The sequence below is a fragment of the Parasteatoda tepidariorum genome, chromosome X1, assembly GCF_043381705.1.
Source record: "Parasteatoda tepidariorum isolate YZ-2023 chromosome X1, CAS_Ptep_4.0, whole genome shotgun sequence".
Lineage (NCBI taxonomy): Eukaryota > Metazoa > Arthropoda > Arachnida > Araneae > Theridiidae > Parasteatoda > Parasteatoda tepidariorum.
Genome location: NC_092214.1, coordinates 61,690,804 through 61,704,931, shown reverse-complemented (window position 1 = coordinate 61,704,931; position 14,128 = coordinate 61,690,804). Strand labels below are relative to the sequence as shown.

Sequence of the window (14,128 nt, the reverse complement as noted above, 5' to 3'; positions counted from 1 at the left end):
CTAAAGAAACATGTATTTTTTTGCATTTATTTTAAATTGCAACCATCTTTAAATAGCAATATCAAGCTTTATATGTAAAAACATTTCAAAGGAAAGAAACTATTCTGACATTGATTTAAATGGAAATGTTAAAGAGATGAGGAGTTTTCCTGAACCAAATCAATTCAAATCTAAATTCGAATGTTCCTGTCTGATTAAATATATTGTTCCAGAAATTTGAGTTTATTCAAGATATTGTATATTCAAATTAATGATTAAAATAACTTATCAAAATTAGATTTTTTAAACGAATTTATAACTAGTAGTTAATTAAAATTTTGTTACTGTTTGGTTTTTGTTTGGTTTGACATGCATTTTCTTAATTTGAATAGAATAATTGCGTTACAACAAACTAATTAATATTCGTCATTTTTATCAGACTTTGGTGTTTTCTGTTATTAAATAGGAATTATTAATTACTATTATTAATTAAATCATCACATTCAGCAATTTTGATAAACAAAACTTTTTAATACTGATTTTAAAATGTTGTTTCAAAATGACAAAGACATTTTTTTCTTCTAATATTACATAATTGTAAAAAAAAAATCTATTAAATAAGTTATAAAGTAAAGAAAGTCTTGATTTTTATATAAGTTATAATTTGTGAACTATTTGAAATGAATAGAAAATATAGAACTATGTTTTCAAATTATATTTAGATATAATATTTAGGAAAGGAATATTTACAAATCATTGTGTACCATTTTAAAGCTTTCGTTTACAAGCATTTTATTATTACCAACCATTAGTTTAGATTAAAAAAAGATAGAAGAAGTTATACTCGCCATAAGTAAGGAAAATATAACATTTTTATAACTCATCTGGCAAAATTACCATACATGAACGGTAAAGACATTTCTTGTAAGAAAATTACGACAAATCTAGTAATTAGACCAAAATATAAAGTATTTAAACCACTTATTTGCTAATTTTTCCATTCGTTATGGTAAAGGTTTACCGAAAAAATTTTGATTTTCAAAATTATAGTTCTTATTACCACACATTTAGTGAAAATACAAAACTGAAATGTAAATTTAAGCAAATAAATGTCTTTTATGCCATGCTCTAAGGCATCACTATAAAATTACCAAATTTTTCGTCAGAACTGTCCTTTATTTTACCATTTATTCGGTAATATTAAACTTCTGATAGCTATGTCTTTTATTACATAGAATAGAAATAATTTATTAATACTTAGTTTATTTAAATGGTTGATAGGATTTAAGACGGTTAATTATTTCTTTCCCTAATATATTTCTCAATTATAACAAGGGGAAAAGAGACATGAATGATGGCTTCAATTAAATGTTAAACTCAGATATCTGGTGGTATTTTTTATCTAACTTTAAGGGGGGTTATTTATTTACATTACATGTGAGGGTTTCCTTGTAAATATAAGTGCAGCTTGAAAACTTTGCTAAATTTGAAAAACAGGTAACACAATTTTTTGAAAAACAGCAAATATAAATGTGCCAGTTTTAAAGCAGGATTCAAACCTACTACTTCCACGCTTCAGAGTGGTTAGCGGAACAGCGATACTGAACGACGAGGAAGATGCCTAAGATTTATTGCAAGTACCAAACTTCAAGCCATACTTCATTTGGGGCCTTTGTTGCCGTTGGATATTGTTCTTCCACCAAAGACTTTGCAGCTTAGAGGTAGCAGGTTCAATATCTTAGGGCTGTTTGTTATTATTATTATCTGTTGTTTAGTTTGACAAAAAATCAGGGCATTCTTTGCATTAAGCACAAAACCTGTATACCTATCTAAACCAAACATATTTACAGTTACGCATCAAGCGTTATGGTTAAATTCGAACCCACTGCCTTCATTTTGAATAACGTTTGTGCGGAAAGGTGTAATTGCCCTGCCAAAATAGCCCCCAAAATTTTTAACTTAAAAAAAATCTATTTCAAGTAATGTGTACGAGTAATAATAAATAAATAAGTCTGACGTGAAATATCTTCAGCGGTAAACGAATCATGCCTTAGAGTCCCCTTGCCATCGGGCTAAACATGGGAGTTTTTCGCGGCTTTCGTCTCCATATAACGCATAGGTTGGATAGTTTCATCAAAAAGTCCTTTTAGAAAGCAAACTTTTTCCCAATGCTTGGTCCAGGAGTTGACCCTTGTCTTCTGGATAGGGTTCGAAATTACAAGACTACGTAGTTGAACATTAGTAGTCGTAAAATCAAAATCGGGTCGGCTGTTCAATGACGATTATAAAATAAATAATTAAAAATAAATATATGAATCCATGGCTGAGGTGGGATTCGAACCCGTAACCTCCACGCTTCCGTTTCAGGATGTTGGGACAGTCTGGTGCGTGACATTTGGGTTACTGATTTTGTTCTGCCTAGTCCAGGCATTTGTAAAGTTACAAATACGTATTTCTTAGAGTTTTAAAGTTTTGTAGATGCTTGCTTAGAGCTTACATAGAAGTGAAAAATGCTAACAGACCAAAATCAAAGTTTGATAAGGGTGCATTAAATAACATAAAAATTATTAAGCTGAACATTTTCGCGTTATATCAAATTATACTAGCACTGCTAAAATCACCAAATTTTACTACTTTTACTACAAAACAGCATGACAATGAAAATATATTTTTTTATTAATTTTGCCAAAAGTCATTACTAAAGTATTAGTCTAAAAATTACCATCCACTTAGAGCCAGAATACACGATAAATTTTACTATATTCAAGTAATTATGATTATATTTTTTTTTCTCTAAGTGCAGTTAATTCAAGCAACTAAAAAAATCAAACATGGTAAAATTAATTTTGAATTAATTTCACAAGATATAAAATAAAATATTGTTTATTTTACCATGTAAATTTCTCCCCCAGTGATTTTAACGTTTTTGAGAAATTTATATCGTAATTTATTTTTAAATTTATGGGTTAAATTAAACTGTATTTTAAAATAGCTAAATTTGATTTTAATAATTTTGGGAAAGCAAAATATTCTGTAAAACGTTCTAATAGATCTGATTTACATTAAAATAGATGTTGTTGAAGACAGGTATAATAAATGATGGAAAAGTCTTTCTTGGTGAATAAATAGTATTTTTTGTGAATATGTATAGTATTCAATTGTGCTTCAAATTATAAACAAATTTTTTCAACCACTAATATTTACCATCATGCTTCTATTACAAGCATTTTAATAAAAATTTAAAGTAGTTCAAAATAGAATAGAATATTTGCTAAATCTCAGCAACTTCAATATCATGTGTTTCCTTAGATTATGTACTTTAGATACACGCTGTTTACTAAAGCTTGAATTCTTCCAATACTTATTATGATCTATTTGAATTCCGTAAAATATTTCAAAGAAATAAATAATCTTTAAACAAGGCAAAAAAATTTACTTTCGGAAGATATAACGAAAGAATTTTAAATATTACATATTTTAAAATGTGACATTTTTAATTTCCTTTTCGTTCCTAATTTTTCTAAAATAAAATTTAAAAATTTATTAATATCGGAATTTATATTAAAATTTTAGAATTAAAATCAATTCTAAGTAGTTATGTAAGGTTTCACGCCGACCGGTCTGTGTAGGGATCTGGCCTTGCATCAGAAAGGTTCTGGGTTCGAATCCCGGGCAAGGTATGGGTGTTCTTTCATTCTCTGTACTATCTGTCCTTACTGTGGGAGCAACGTTAGCCCACCTAATATGGTGCCACTGAAAGAGTGATCAACAAATTTGCCTTTCAGATACTTGTACTATGATCTAGGTCATTCTCCAGGTCGGCATTGGAAAAAAAGAGTGTACAGTACCGCTCAAAAGTATCAGTACACCTAGAAACTTACAAGAAAATGGCAAAATTCAAAGTGTCATAACTTCTTTAAAAATGATCAAAAATGCTTCTACTTTAACTCATTTTGAAGCTTAAAATCTCTACTTTTATGTACTTTAATTGTTTTTAATTAATATATTTTGCAACTATGTACAATTACACTCTAAACAATCATAGAAAATTGTATTATTTTTTTTTTAGTTTGACGCGATGTACGGGCACAAAGGGGTTAGACATTGTTAATTTTTATTATACCATTGAAAAATTTGGACTTTTAGCTTTAATTTTAAAAAAAATTCTAAAAAAACTTGTTTTTTGACAAAGTTATTGTCAAATGAAAAAAAAAGTTTTTTTTTCAGAATTTAATGATTTTTTAGCAATTATAATGAATTTTAGTGTAATTATAATATGATATGAAAATTTTTTAATTAAAATAAATTAAAATTTAATATTTCTCGATAATATTATTTCATAATTTATTATAACAATTTTAACTTTTTTTTTTGGAAAATATAATAATGAAATAAGAATCAACGTTTACAATTTAATATTTTGAAATTTATTTTTTCTGAGAAAAATACGAACAAATAAATTTCAAAATATTAATTGATTTCGTATTTTTTCTGAGAAAAATACGAAAAAATAAATTCTAGGTGTACTGATACTTTTGAGCGGTACTGTATGTTTTCACTAACTTAGGATAGATATTAAACATTCCATCATAGTTTAATATTAAGATTTAAATATTCACTTGTTTTAAATCCAATATTTTATTTTATAAATTTATACAACACCAATAACGGGTGCTCTGATTAATGACAAATTTTTTTATATTTAAAATGAATTGTAATACATAATTGGAGCAAATTTAAATAAATGCTTCATAGGGAATCTGTTATCTATTTACTGTAGTTTCATTGTAGAGTTTAAAGGTTTTGAGAGCTATGCTTGAATCCTTATATTATAAACTATAATATAGTTGAATCCCTTTCCTTGAACTAAAGATGAATTTTCTCAATTAGTCACGAATTGCTTCTTATCTGAGAACTGAATGCTGGAAGAGGGATGAAAATCTGTTCGATTTGTGCTAATACCAGTAAATCCTATAGAAACACACAAGAATATTTCTCTTGAGATAAGTAGTTAGAACTACATAATACGTGATCATTCTCTTTACTTACACATTGGGAGCAATTATGAGAGGTTTAAAAGGTTCTTAAATTCCGAATAATATTTCTATTAATTCTATATGTCCCTAAAATATGTTCTTTTCTTTTTTTAATGAAAAAATACAACATATTATGTGACATTATTATTTTAAATTTGCACGGGAAAAAAATACCAGTAAAATTGAATGTATGGTAATGACATTTCAGGTAATAGAAAAGACATAATTCTGGTTAATAAAAACAAAATATACGGTATTTAAGCCATTTATTTGGTTATGATTGCATTCATATGATAACGGTTTACCTGAAATTCTGGTATTCTGAATTATAGTTCTTATTACCATACAGTAAACAAGACAAAACTGAAATCAAGTAAACTGAAAAAATGGTTTTTATCCCCTTCTCTAAAATATTTTCATAAAATTTTTTTACATCATTTACCTAATTTTATCCTAAATTATAAAATGTTTTGTTAAAATAGTTTTTTCTAGAGTTGAATTAAGATGGTTTTAAAGAAAACTTTTGTGCTTCTTTTGCTGTGGCTATATTTTTAAAAGTTAATGTTTACTAACTCATTAGAATGTCACCTAACACTTACTTCGTCAATGAGCTTTTTTTATTGTTAGTTTGTGCTGACAATAAAAGGCATTTTACAATTTTCATGGTACTCATGAATTTCAAATTGATTCATATTATGTTTTTATGATCTAAATTCATGATTTTATAAAAAAAATTTGCTTGTTAAAATATTTTAACTGGTAAAGGTTTGTCAAAAAAAAAGATTTTATTTGAGAAATACAAAGCGATTTATATTTTTCCTTCGTTGCCAACATTAACCGGAATGTTGTTTAATGATGTAGTTGAATATATTTTGTTCATTCTAGTTTTATAGGCTTATAAGCTTATTTAGTTTTTTGCAAGTTATATCTATGCCTGCGATTGCCATTCTTAACGATTCCTAAAAACAAAAATGAAATTTCTTTATTTACGTTTTTAATTTTCTACTAACCTGACATTTATACATTTTTAAAGGTATTAATAAAAAAAAATTGTCGTATTTTTATGAATTATTTTAGCTTTTTTTTTAAAAGTACCAAATTTTTTCTCCAATTGATTTTAAGCACTAATTAAAGTGGGAATTCTATGAAAAGTAGTAAGTATTTTTTTCTACGAATATAAAATAAATAAAATATTTGATTTTTCCCAAGTCCTGCACTTTTCCTTTATAATTTACTTAAAAAAGTAATTATTCTGATTCTCATTGGTATAAAAAGAAATAATAATAATAATTTAAGCCTAATATTGCAGCCATTTTTATGACACCAAACAAATTCATCTCGATGCCGAAAAAATGTATTTTGTAGCATCAATTTGCTTCAATTTCATAACTAAAAATCAAGTTCAAAACATTAAAAATACAGACATATAAACACTGGAAATTAGTTGTCTCTCCTCTGATTAGTAGAAATTTTATATAAATGTTACATTTGGGGAAATGGTTGAAAAATTATAGCATTTTTGGGTCTCGAATTCGAAACTGTTAATCGTTATTTGAAAAAAATAGTGATTAGAATTCCTGTAGCGTAGCGCTTTCGATATAGCGAAAACTATGTAATTATAAGTTTTCACTGTTATTAATGTCTTTAACTAAAAGTTTATAATTTTGTTTCATTAACCTTTGAAATTTTATATTACAGGTAGCTGTGACAGTTTCCATTTTTTAATCTACATGAAATGAAAGAAGAAAAAGTTTAATAATTTCTAAGCTTGACATTACAGATATTTTCAACTGGACAGCATAAAGATGTGGTGAACTATAATTTCACCACTATGAGGTACTTGAATATTTATTTTACAAAATATTATTTTCTAAAACTTTTTTATATTTTGTGCAGCAATAAATAATTTTCTTCATAGTAAAAATTACCATATTAACCGCATATAATTTTTTATTAAATAAATACCAGTTTTTTTTAAAAGAAATTCGTAAAAATATTACTTAATTCTTTAAACTTGGATAGATTTAGATTCAATAGCTATAGAAAATTGTGAAATCATAATGGGATTAATGATTTCTTAGTTTTCACTTTTTGAATATTAATTGTTCAAAAATTAAAGAAGAAATGTTAAAAATATCACAAATAAATTTCTCTTTTAGGTTTTTTTTTCTTATGCCAATGTTTTAAAGTGGAAACTTCTCAGTTCAGAAGCTCGAACTTACGGTAATACATGTATTTCCAATTACTTATAATTAAATACATATAGAAAATTGTGAATTTTTTTTTGAATGTCAATTGTTTAAAAATAAGTTAAAAAAACTTTTTAACTTTTTTCCTTATTTACTTATTCTTTAAACAATTGACATTCAAAAAGAAGCAGCTAAGAAAATAATTACATCGAACAAGATTTCAGTTTTCTATATTTATTTAATTATCATTATTTGGTATCATCTGTATTACCTTGACTTGGACCTTCTGAACTGAGAAGTTTCTAATTTAAAACATAAGAGTAAAAAAAAACTCTAAAAGAGATTTATTTGATGTACATGGCTTATCTTTCACTTTTTGAATGTTTATTGCTTAAAAAATAAGTAAAAAAAATAAATTAAAAAAGAATCAAATTAATCCCTACTAAAGTTATTTTATATTCTCGTGTTTTTTACTGGAAACTTCACAATCAGTTAGGGAGGTCAAACTTACTGTAACCCACTCAGTTAACCCAATAAGTAGTTAATCCACTAAGTAATAGAATGATTTACAAACTTAATTTATTCAAATAAACTTGCTCTTCTCCTCAAAACCTTAAATAGCAAAAATGTAGGCTAAATTTCAAATAATTGACCTTCTAAAATGATAGCAAGTAGGAGAATGTTAGTGCAGCTAATATCAACAAGGAAATAATTTTTAAAGATATAAAAGTAAAATATAAAATTAAAGATATTTAATGAATATCTGAAATAATTTAATTGAAGAGAATGAAAACCAATGCATCTTATAACATGAAATTCTTATACTGATCAATATTTTTGTAGATTAGTGAATATAAAATTTGCTCATACATTTACAAGCTGTTATCATAATAATACATCAAAAGCATTTATCATAATAATTTTAATTAACTAAATTATTTTGTCTTCGACATATTTTAAGCATACTATTATTATAACTATTCTTGTGATTCTTAAGAAATACTTAGCTTTATTAATAAAGTAAACATAAGGCATTTACTTTTATCAAACCAATACTTGCGTAAGTATTTTTGATTAATATTATGATAATCACAAAATTTGCAATTCTTAGTTTAAATTTACTTTAGCTTCAATTAGTTTTATCCGTAAATGAATGAAATGAAAAATGCAAAATCAATTAAGTTTTGTGATAATTTCAAAGACCTCGATTTGTTATGAGCATTGTTTACTAATTAGAACATACTTGCTTCTCCCTAAAAGAAGCAATCAGAAAAATGCGCTAGTCTCTTAACAAATGACACTCTTTTTGACAATTCCACAATGGCGAGATAATTTAAAAGGAAAATATATTCAATGCAGAATAAATTTAGTTGGTTAGGGCACAAAAGAAGAAACATTTTGAAAAACTGGATTCTTATTTTGACAGTCATAGCATTTTGATTCAATTGTTAATTATTATTCAATTCTTAATTATTATTCAATTATGTCTTTTTGGAAACAAGCGTTAATTAGTGTACGTATTTAGTCAATATCATAATTACTTACGGAAGAACTTCTTCTTTGTTGAACTTTTCTCAATTCAGCTATTCTATTTCTGCCATTCAAAAATTGCAGAAGTATCTAAATATCTCATAGAATTCTTAATTAATAGGTATACAATATATCAGTTGCTTCGTATGATCCAGTAAAGGAAAATATTCTTCTTGCAGATTTTTGGTTAAAATTATATTAAAATTTGTTTTTGAAATTGTTAAGGGACACTTTTTTGCACTTTATTTAAAAAAAAAATATTTCTGAGTTAAGATTAACATACTTTTTATACATACTTTTTTTTCAATAAATTAATATTTCCGTTCGACATTTATGTAAAGATTAAGTATCATAAGGCTATTTTTAATGGTTCAGGTTGTGCTTAATATTTCTTCAATTTTTAGGGGTTTTTTTTGACAAAATATTTGACTGGGTGTTGACAAAATATTTACCGTTTCAATTTTACGTTAGAGGAAACATTGGTTGCAAAAATTATTTATCTCGATAAAACAGATATTTGTTGCCGAATTCAAGGGGAAAGTTTTAAATCTATATTTTTAGACAAATTCGATAACACTCTTTAGTCTAAATATCTTCCTGGTTTTAACAAGAGCATCTAATGCCTAATCTTTTTTAGAAAAGGCTTTTTTTTAAAACTTTGATAAAAAAAAAGTTTTTTGTCAAATTCGAAATACTATTTCGAAGCCCTGATTTTTTATTTTCGATTCTCCTTCTAAGAATTAAAATATTAGTTCCCGACTTGACTTTGATTGATGTTGAAATTGGCTACATACATATTGGGGGACCGAAAAATAATGTCTTTTCGGCGCATTAAATATTCGTTAGTCTTAAAAACCAATTCAGTTTTTTCGATTCATTTTCGATACGTCATTGAAAGGTTGTTGCTAACGAGGGTGAATACGTTATTGATAAAAATAAAATCTTAATAACAAATATCGAATGCACCGAACTTATACTTTCTTTTATATTTTTCGGTCCACCTAATATTTGAAGTATACCACTGCATAAACAGTTTTACTTGCAATTAATAATTATTTGACCTCCAAATTTTAGGATTTCGTGTAGAATATTTTTCTGCATCAATTTCAGTTGAATATATTACAAACAACTTCTTATTTTTGTATACTTTTTACATTAATGGCTTTATAATTTATCTTAAATTTGACTTCAAAAATCTCATGATTTTTTTTATAAAAGATTCTTTAAAACTGCATGCCAATCTCACCAGATTGCAAAACGTGAAAAGATAAAAAAAAATCTTAAGATAAATTTTAGTTCAAACACTGCATACAAATGCCTCATTTTGGAAACATGATAAGTAAAAAGGAGAAATAATATACTTTTAAACTCGTAAATTGCTGCAAGGGATAGCGTCGTTTATATGCCATTTTTTGTAGCTTTTTTTTTCTACATAATCCAGTTATCAACAGCTATTGATGACGCCGTAATAATCAGTGTCACAAAATTCAAAGCATGTTGGATGTCTACCATTAAGTCTTTTGAAGGTGTATATATCTTTAAAATCCTTTTCGTGTTTTATGTAATTCTGTGGGAAAGGATTTACTGATAGAGAAAAAAAAATGAATGATTTATAACCCTTTTCCTCCCTTCCTTGACGTGTGAAGACTATTAGGTAAAAATTAAATCATAGATAAATAAAATTGGTACCTATCTGAAAAGTTGCGAAAACAAATTGAAGGAAATTTGAAAGCATTTTTTTCACACATGAAATGTACCAGCTATTTCCACATAAATACGAGATTCTGTTCACTGTTCATCAGTTATTTCAGATACTAATCGAATACTATAAAGACTATAACGTAAAAAGTAAATCGCAGATGAATAATGCAATTTTTCAAAACAGATAAACGGAAATTCGTAAGCAGTTTTATCCTTCTTTGAATATACCAATACACAGTAAAAAATTCCGTAAAAATGTAGGAAAAAAAGAAAAAAAAAACTCTGCTGAATTACGCAAATTTTAATTCAAATACTAAACCGCAAGTTACGGAAAATACCGGTTTTTCTTTAAAAGCATTAAATTTTGTTTTTAATTTCAAAAGTGCATGGTTACTCGTTAGTTATGGTTGTTGACACTTTCCGGTGCAGTGTAACCTGTATGGCAACACAAATTCAACAAATGTAACAAACCATTAGAAATGTCGAACTAATTGCTTTTAAGCGTTTAGCAGCCACTGTTCTTTAAACAGCAAAGAACTATAGTATGTAACTTCACTTAAATTGTTCTATTTAAGGTTGCACTTGCTAATGACCACTCTGATTAACTTTTGATCTAATGATCGAATTTTCACTTCCTAAGATTCAGTCTTAATTGTTCGAGTCAGGTGACATCAAATATGCAAATTAATAAGTGCAGGCAATATTTCAAGTTACAAAATCAGATACAAAACCGTATTTTCTCGAAAAAAACAGGCTTTTTTTAAACTAATTTAGATTTCTGACCCTCAAAATATAGAGGGTAGTCGCAATTTGGGAAATATTCAGCGAATTGGAAAATATTACAATTATAATATTCGTATATCCAATGATAATTTTACGGAAAAGAATAACTTTTAGTAAATATTTATTATTTTTTTATTATTTTATTTGATAATAGCTGAAAAAAATTTAATTGTAAGGTATACAATTATTTACATCATCTTAAATAATGTAGTTTTAGATGGCAAAAAAAACAAAATTTAGGCGAATTGATCGAATCGCTCGGACCTGAGAAATCCAATTTTGAAAATGTCGTAATTTTAATTTAAGTACCATATTATTATTAGACGCATATTATTAGACGCACTATAAGATTCGATGTAAAATTATAATTATCAAGTGATACTATACAGCTGTATTGTTTTTACTCCGATGAAACCGGTTTGTATTTGTAAACGCTCCTGTATCAATTGTTTAACATTGTAATGCAATAAGTTAAAAATAAATACGAATATGAAGTATATAAGTATATAAGAAATCTCCTAAATGAAAAGAAATTACATGCATGTTTAAATATAAAAGTATTGCATTTAAACTGCAAATCATGTAATTATTAAAAAACTACAGTGCGTCTAATAATTTGATCGAATTATTATAATATACCAATATAATGCTTGATATAATAAATATTCCATATATATATATAATATATCGTCTAATAGATCTTATCGTAAAATTTATATTATATATTGTCCAATTTAACCAACTGATACACTAACGTAAATAGAGAAAACTGGTTTCAGTCATATAAAAACAATAAAGCTCTATAGTATCACCTGATAATTAAGATTTTACATGGAATCTTATAGTTCGTCTAAATATTTGGCCAGGGATTGTATATTTAAGGGGTCAGAAGACTAAATCCGTCAAAAAAGGTATTTTATTCAGAAAAAGCACGTTTTTGTATCTGATTTCATATAAGGGTCAAAAGACCAAATCCGTCGAAAAAAGGTATTTTATTCAGAAAAAGAACGTTTTGTGTCTGATTTCATTACTTAAAATATCATTTGAACTAATTAATTAGCATATTTGAGGGCACCCCCTCAAACTTCTAAGATTGAGTCAGTACATGAAAATCCGATCATTATATCAAAAGTAATTCATGGTTGGCCGTTTTTTTCATTTTGCGCACTCTACATGACAACACCAGCAGTGGATTTCTGTATTCGGAGCACAATTAGCAAACTAAATCTAAATCACCTTTTAAATATTCTAATTAGATTTCCTATTTTTAAAGCTTACAATCTATTTTCAAACGGAATGTTATAGATGATTATGATGTTACAATGGTACTTAATGTGTTTTAAAATGTGAAATTAGATTTTCATTGAATAACTAAAATGTTATACATTTTAAAGATTATATTCCAGAAACATTATTGAAACAATTTTGTTATTTAAATAAATTAGATTAAAATATTATTTTAAAACATGAATGGGCGTTTTTGTATCCTTTGGTCTTTAATATTAGTAGTTAATTGGCAGAGATCAATATGAATATGTATTTCAAAAGTTATTCAGACGCATTATGAACTGGCTAAGAAAAATTAAATTTTGAGAATTTCCCCAGATTACTTATTAAACTATTGTTTGTAAAGAGACAAACATCTTTTTAAGATTACGGGATAGTAGTAGGATCTATATCTATATTATATACTTAAAATTAGAAATATTTTACAGTGAAAAAAGTAACAGCGAAAATTCTCAGCATGAGCTATCAACAAAAGGAAAAATTTTATTATTTTGATATTTATAGAAGTATGGAAAAAGTAGTATAGAAAAAAAATACGAGACTTTTAAAAAGTGAAGATCCTTTAGTAAAATATAAGTTGTTTTGTTGTAAACTTTCTTTTTCCTTCCGAGAACGGGAAAAGGTTTTGGAAAGAACAAAAGCTATTTCTGTAGGGCATTAAAAAAGATTGATTCATTGTTTATAATTGGATCGATGTGTATATTATAGGCATAAAATCAGAAGTATTTTATAGTTAAATGGGTAACACGAAAATTAGAACTCGCCAATTTGGTGAAGGTGGTTCACCAGGCACCCATGGTCTTCTGCGAGGTCTTTCACAACAGCTTTTTCACGGGCTTATCTGAAATATTTTGGTCTAAGTTATTCTTTCAACTTCTTGAAGAAACACGAGAAGAGAGCCAGTCTTTCCAATTTTGTCTTATTAGATTTTTGAAGTAACGTTTTGTGGAATGGAAAGAGCTAGCAGTGTTTGACTGTTGAATTACTTGAGTGCCCTTCTTGGCTAACATATCTGCTTGTTCGTTGCCGTGAGTGTCCTTGAAAGTGTCATTTGTCGTCCCTCGGTTCTCAACTTTTCCAGAAGAACCCGAGAATCTAGGACATTTTTAGAGATGGGTATTTCTCTCGATCCGACAGCCTGTATGGCATCTTTGGAGTCAGATAGGATAACCACCTAATTATAAAGGTGTCTGGGGGAAAGTTGTTCCAGTGCCACGCAGATAGCCGACACCTTACTATCAAGTGCGGTTTTTTGTTTTCCGACAGGAACTTAAAAGGAGAAGATGAAAGAATATATTCTTGCTCCAACATATGGTGAGTGTTCAGTCAAAGAGCCATTGGTGTAAATATGCAACCATTCAGGCTCAGGGTAGAGGGTATGTATGGTCTCAAGTGTAACGATCTTTAAACTGTTTTGAGGCATTTGGTTCTTAAGAAAAAGTTGGGTACGGTCCTGTCTGGTCGTTACTTCGGCGTAGTTCACAGGTTTAAGGGATTTTAAGAAACCCTTGAAAATTCCATCTTCAAATTCTAGCTCTGCTCTTAGTTCTAGAACTCTCTGCAAAGAAACCACTTTGTGTCTTTAGCTGTCTTGGTACATTTTTGTAACATTCCCAGAACGGT

General features: G+C 27.3%; 1 protein-coding gene across 2 annotated transcripts in view; it reads left to right on the top strand.

Annotated features, from left to right (window-relative positions):
• LOC107438659 (protein O-mannosyl-transferase TMTC2) overlaps nt 1-14,128 on the top strand; it is a 375,992-nt gene that overhangs the window by 72,662 nt on the left and 289,202 nt on the right. For both annotated transcript variants that reach the window (XM_021146497.3, XM_071187375.1), the window contains one exon: nt 6,714-6,851. In XM_021146497.3, coding sequence (XP_021002156.1) covers nt 6,847-6,851 — 5 coding nt within the window. In that variant the 5' untranslated portion in view covers nt 6,714-6,846. The remainder of the gene's footprint in view (nt 1-6,713; nt 6,852-14,128) is intronic.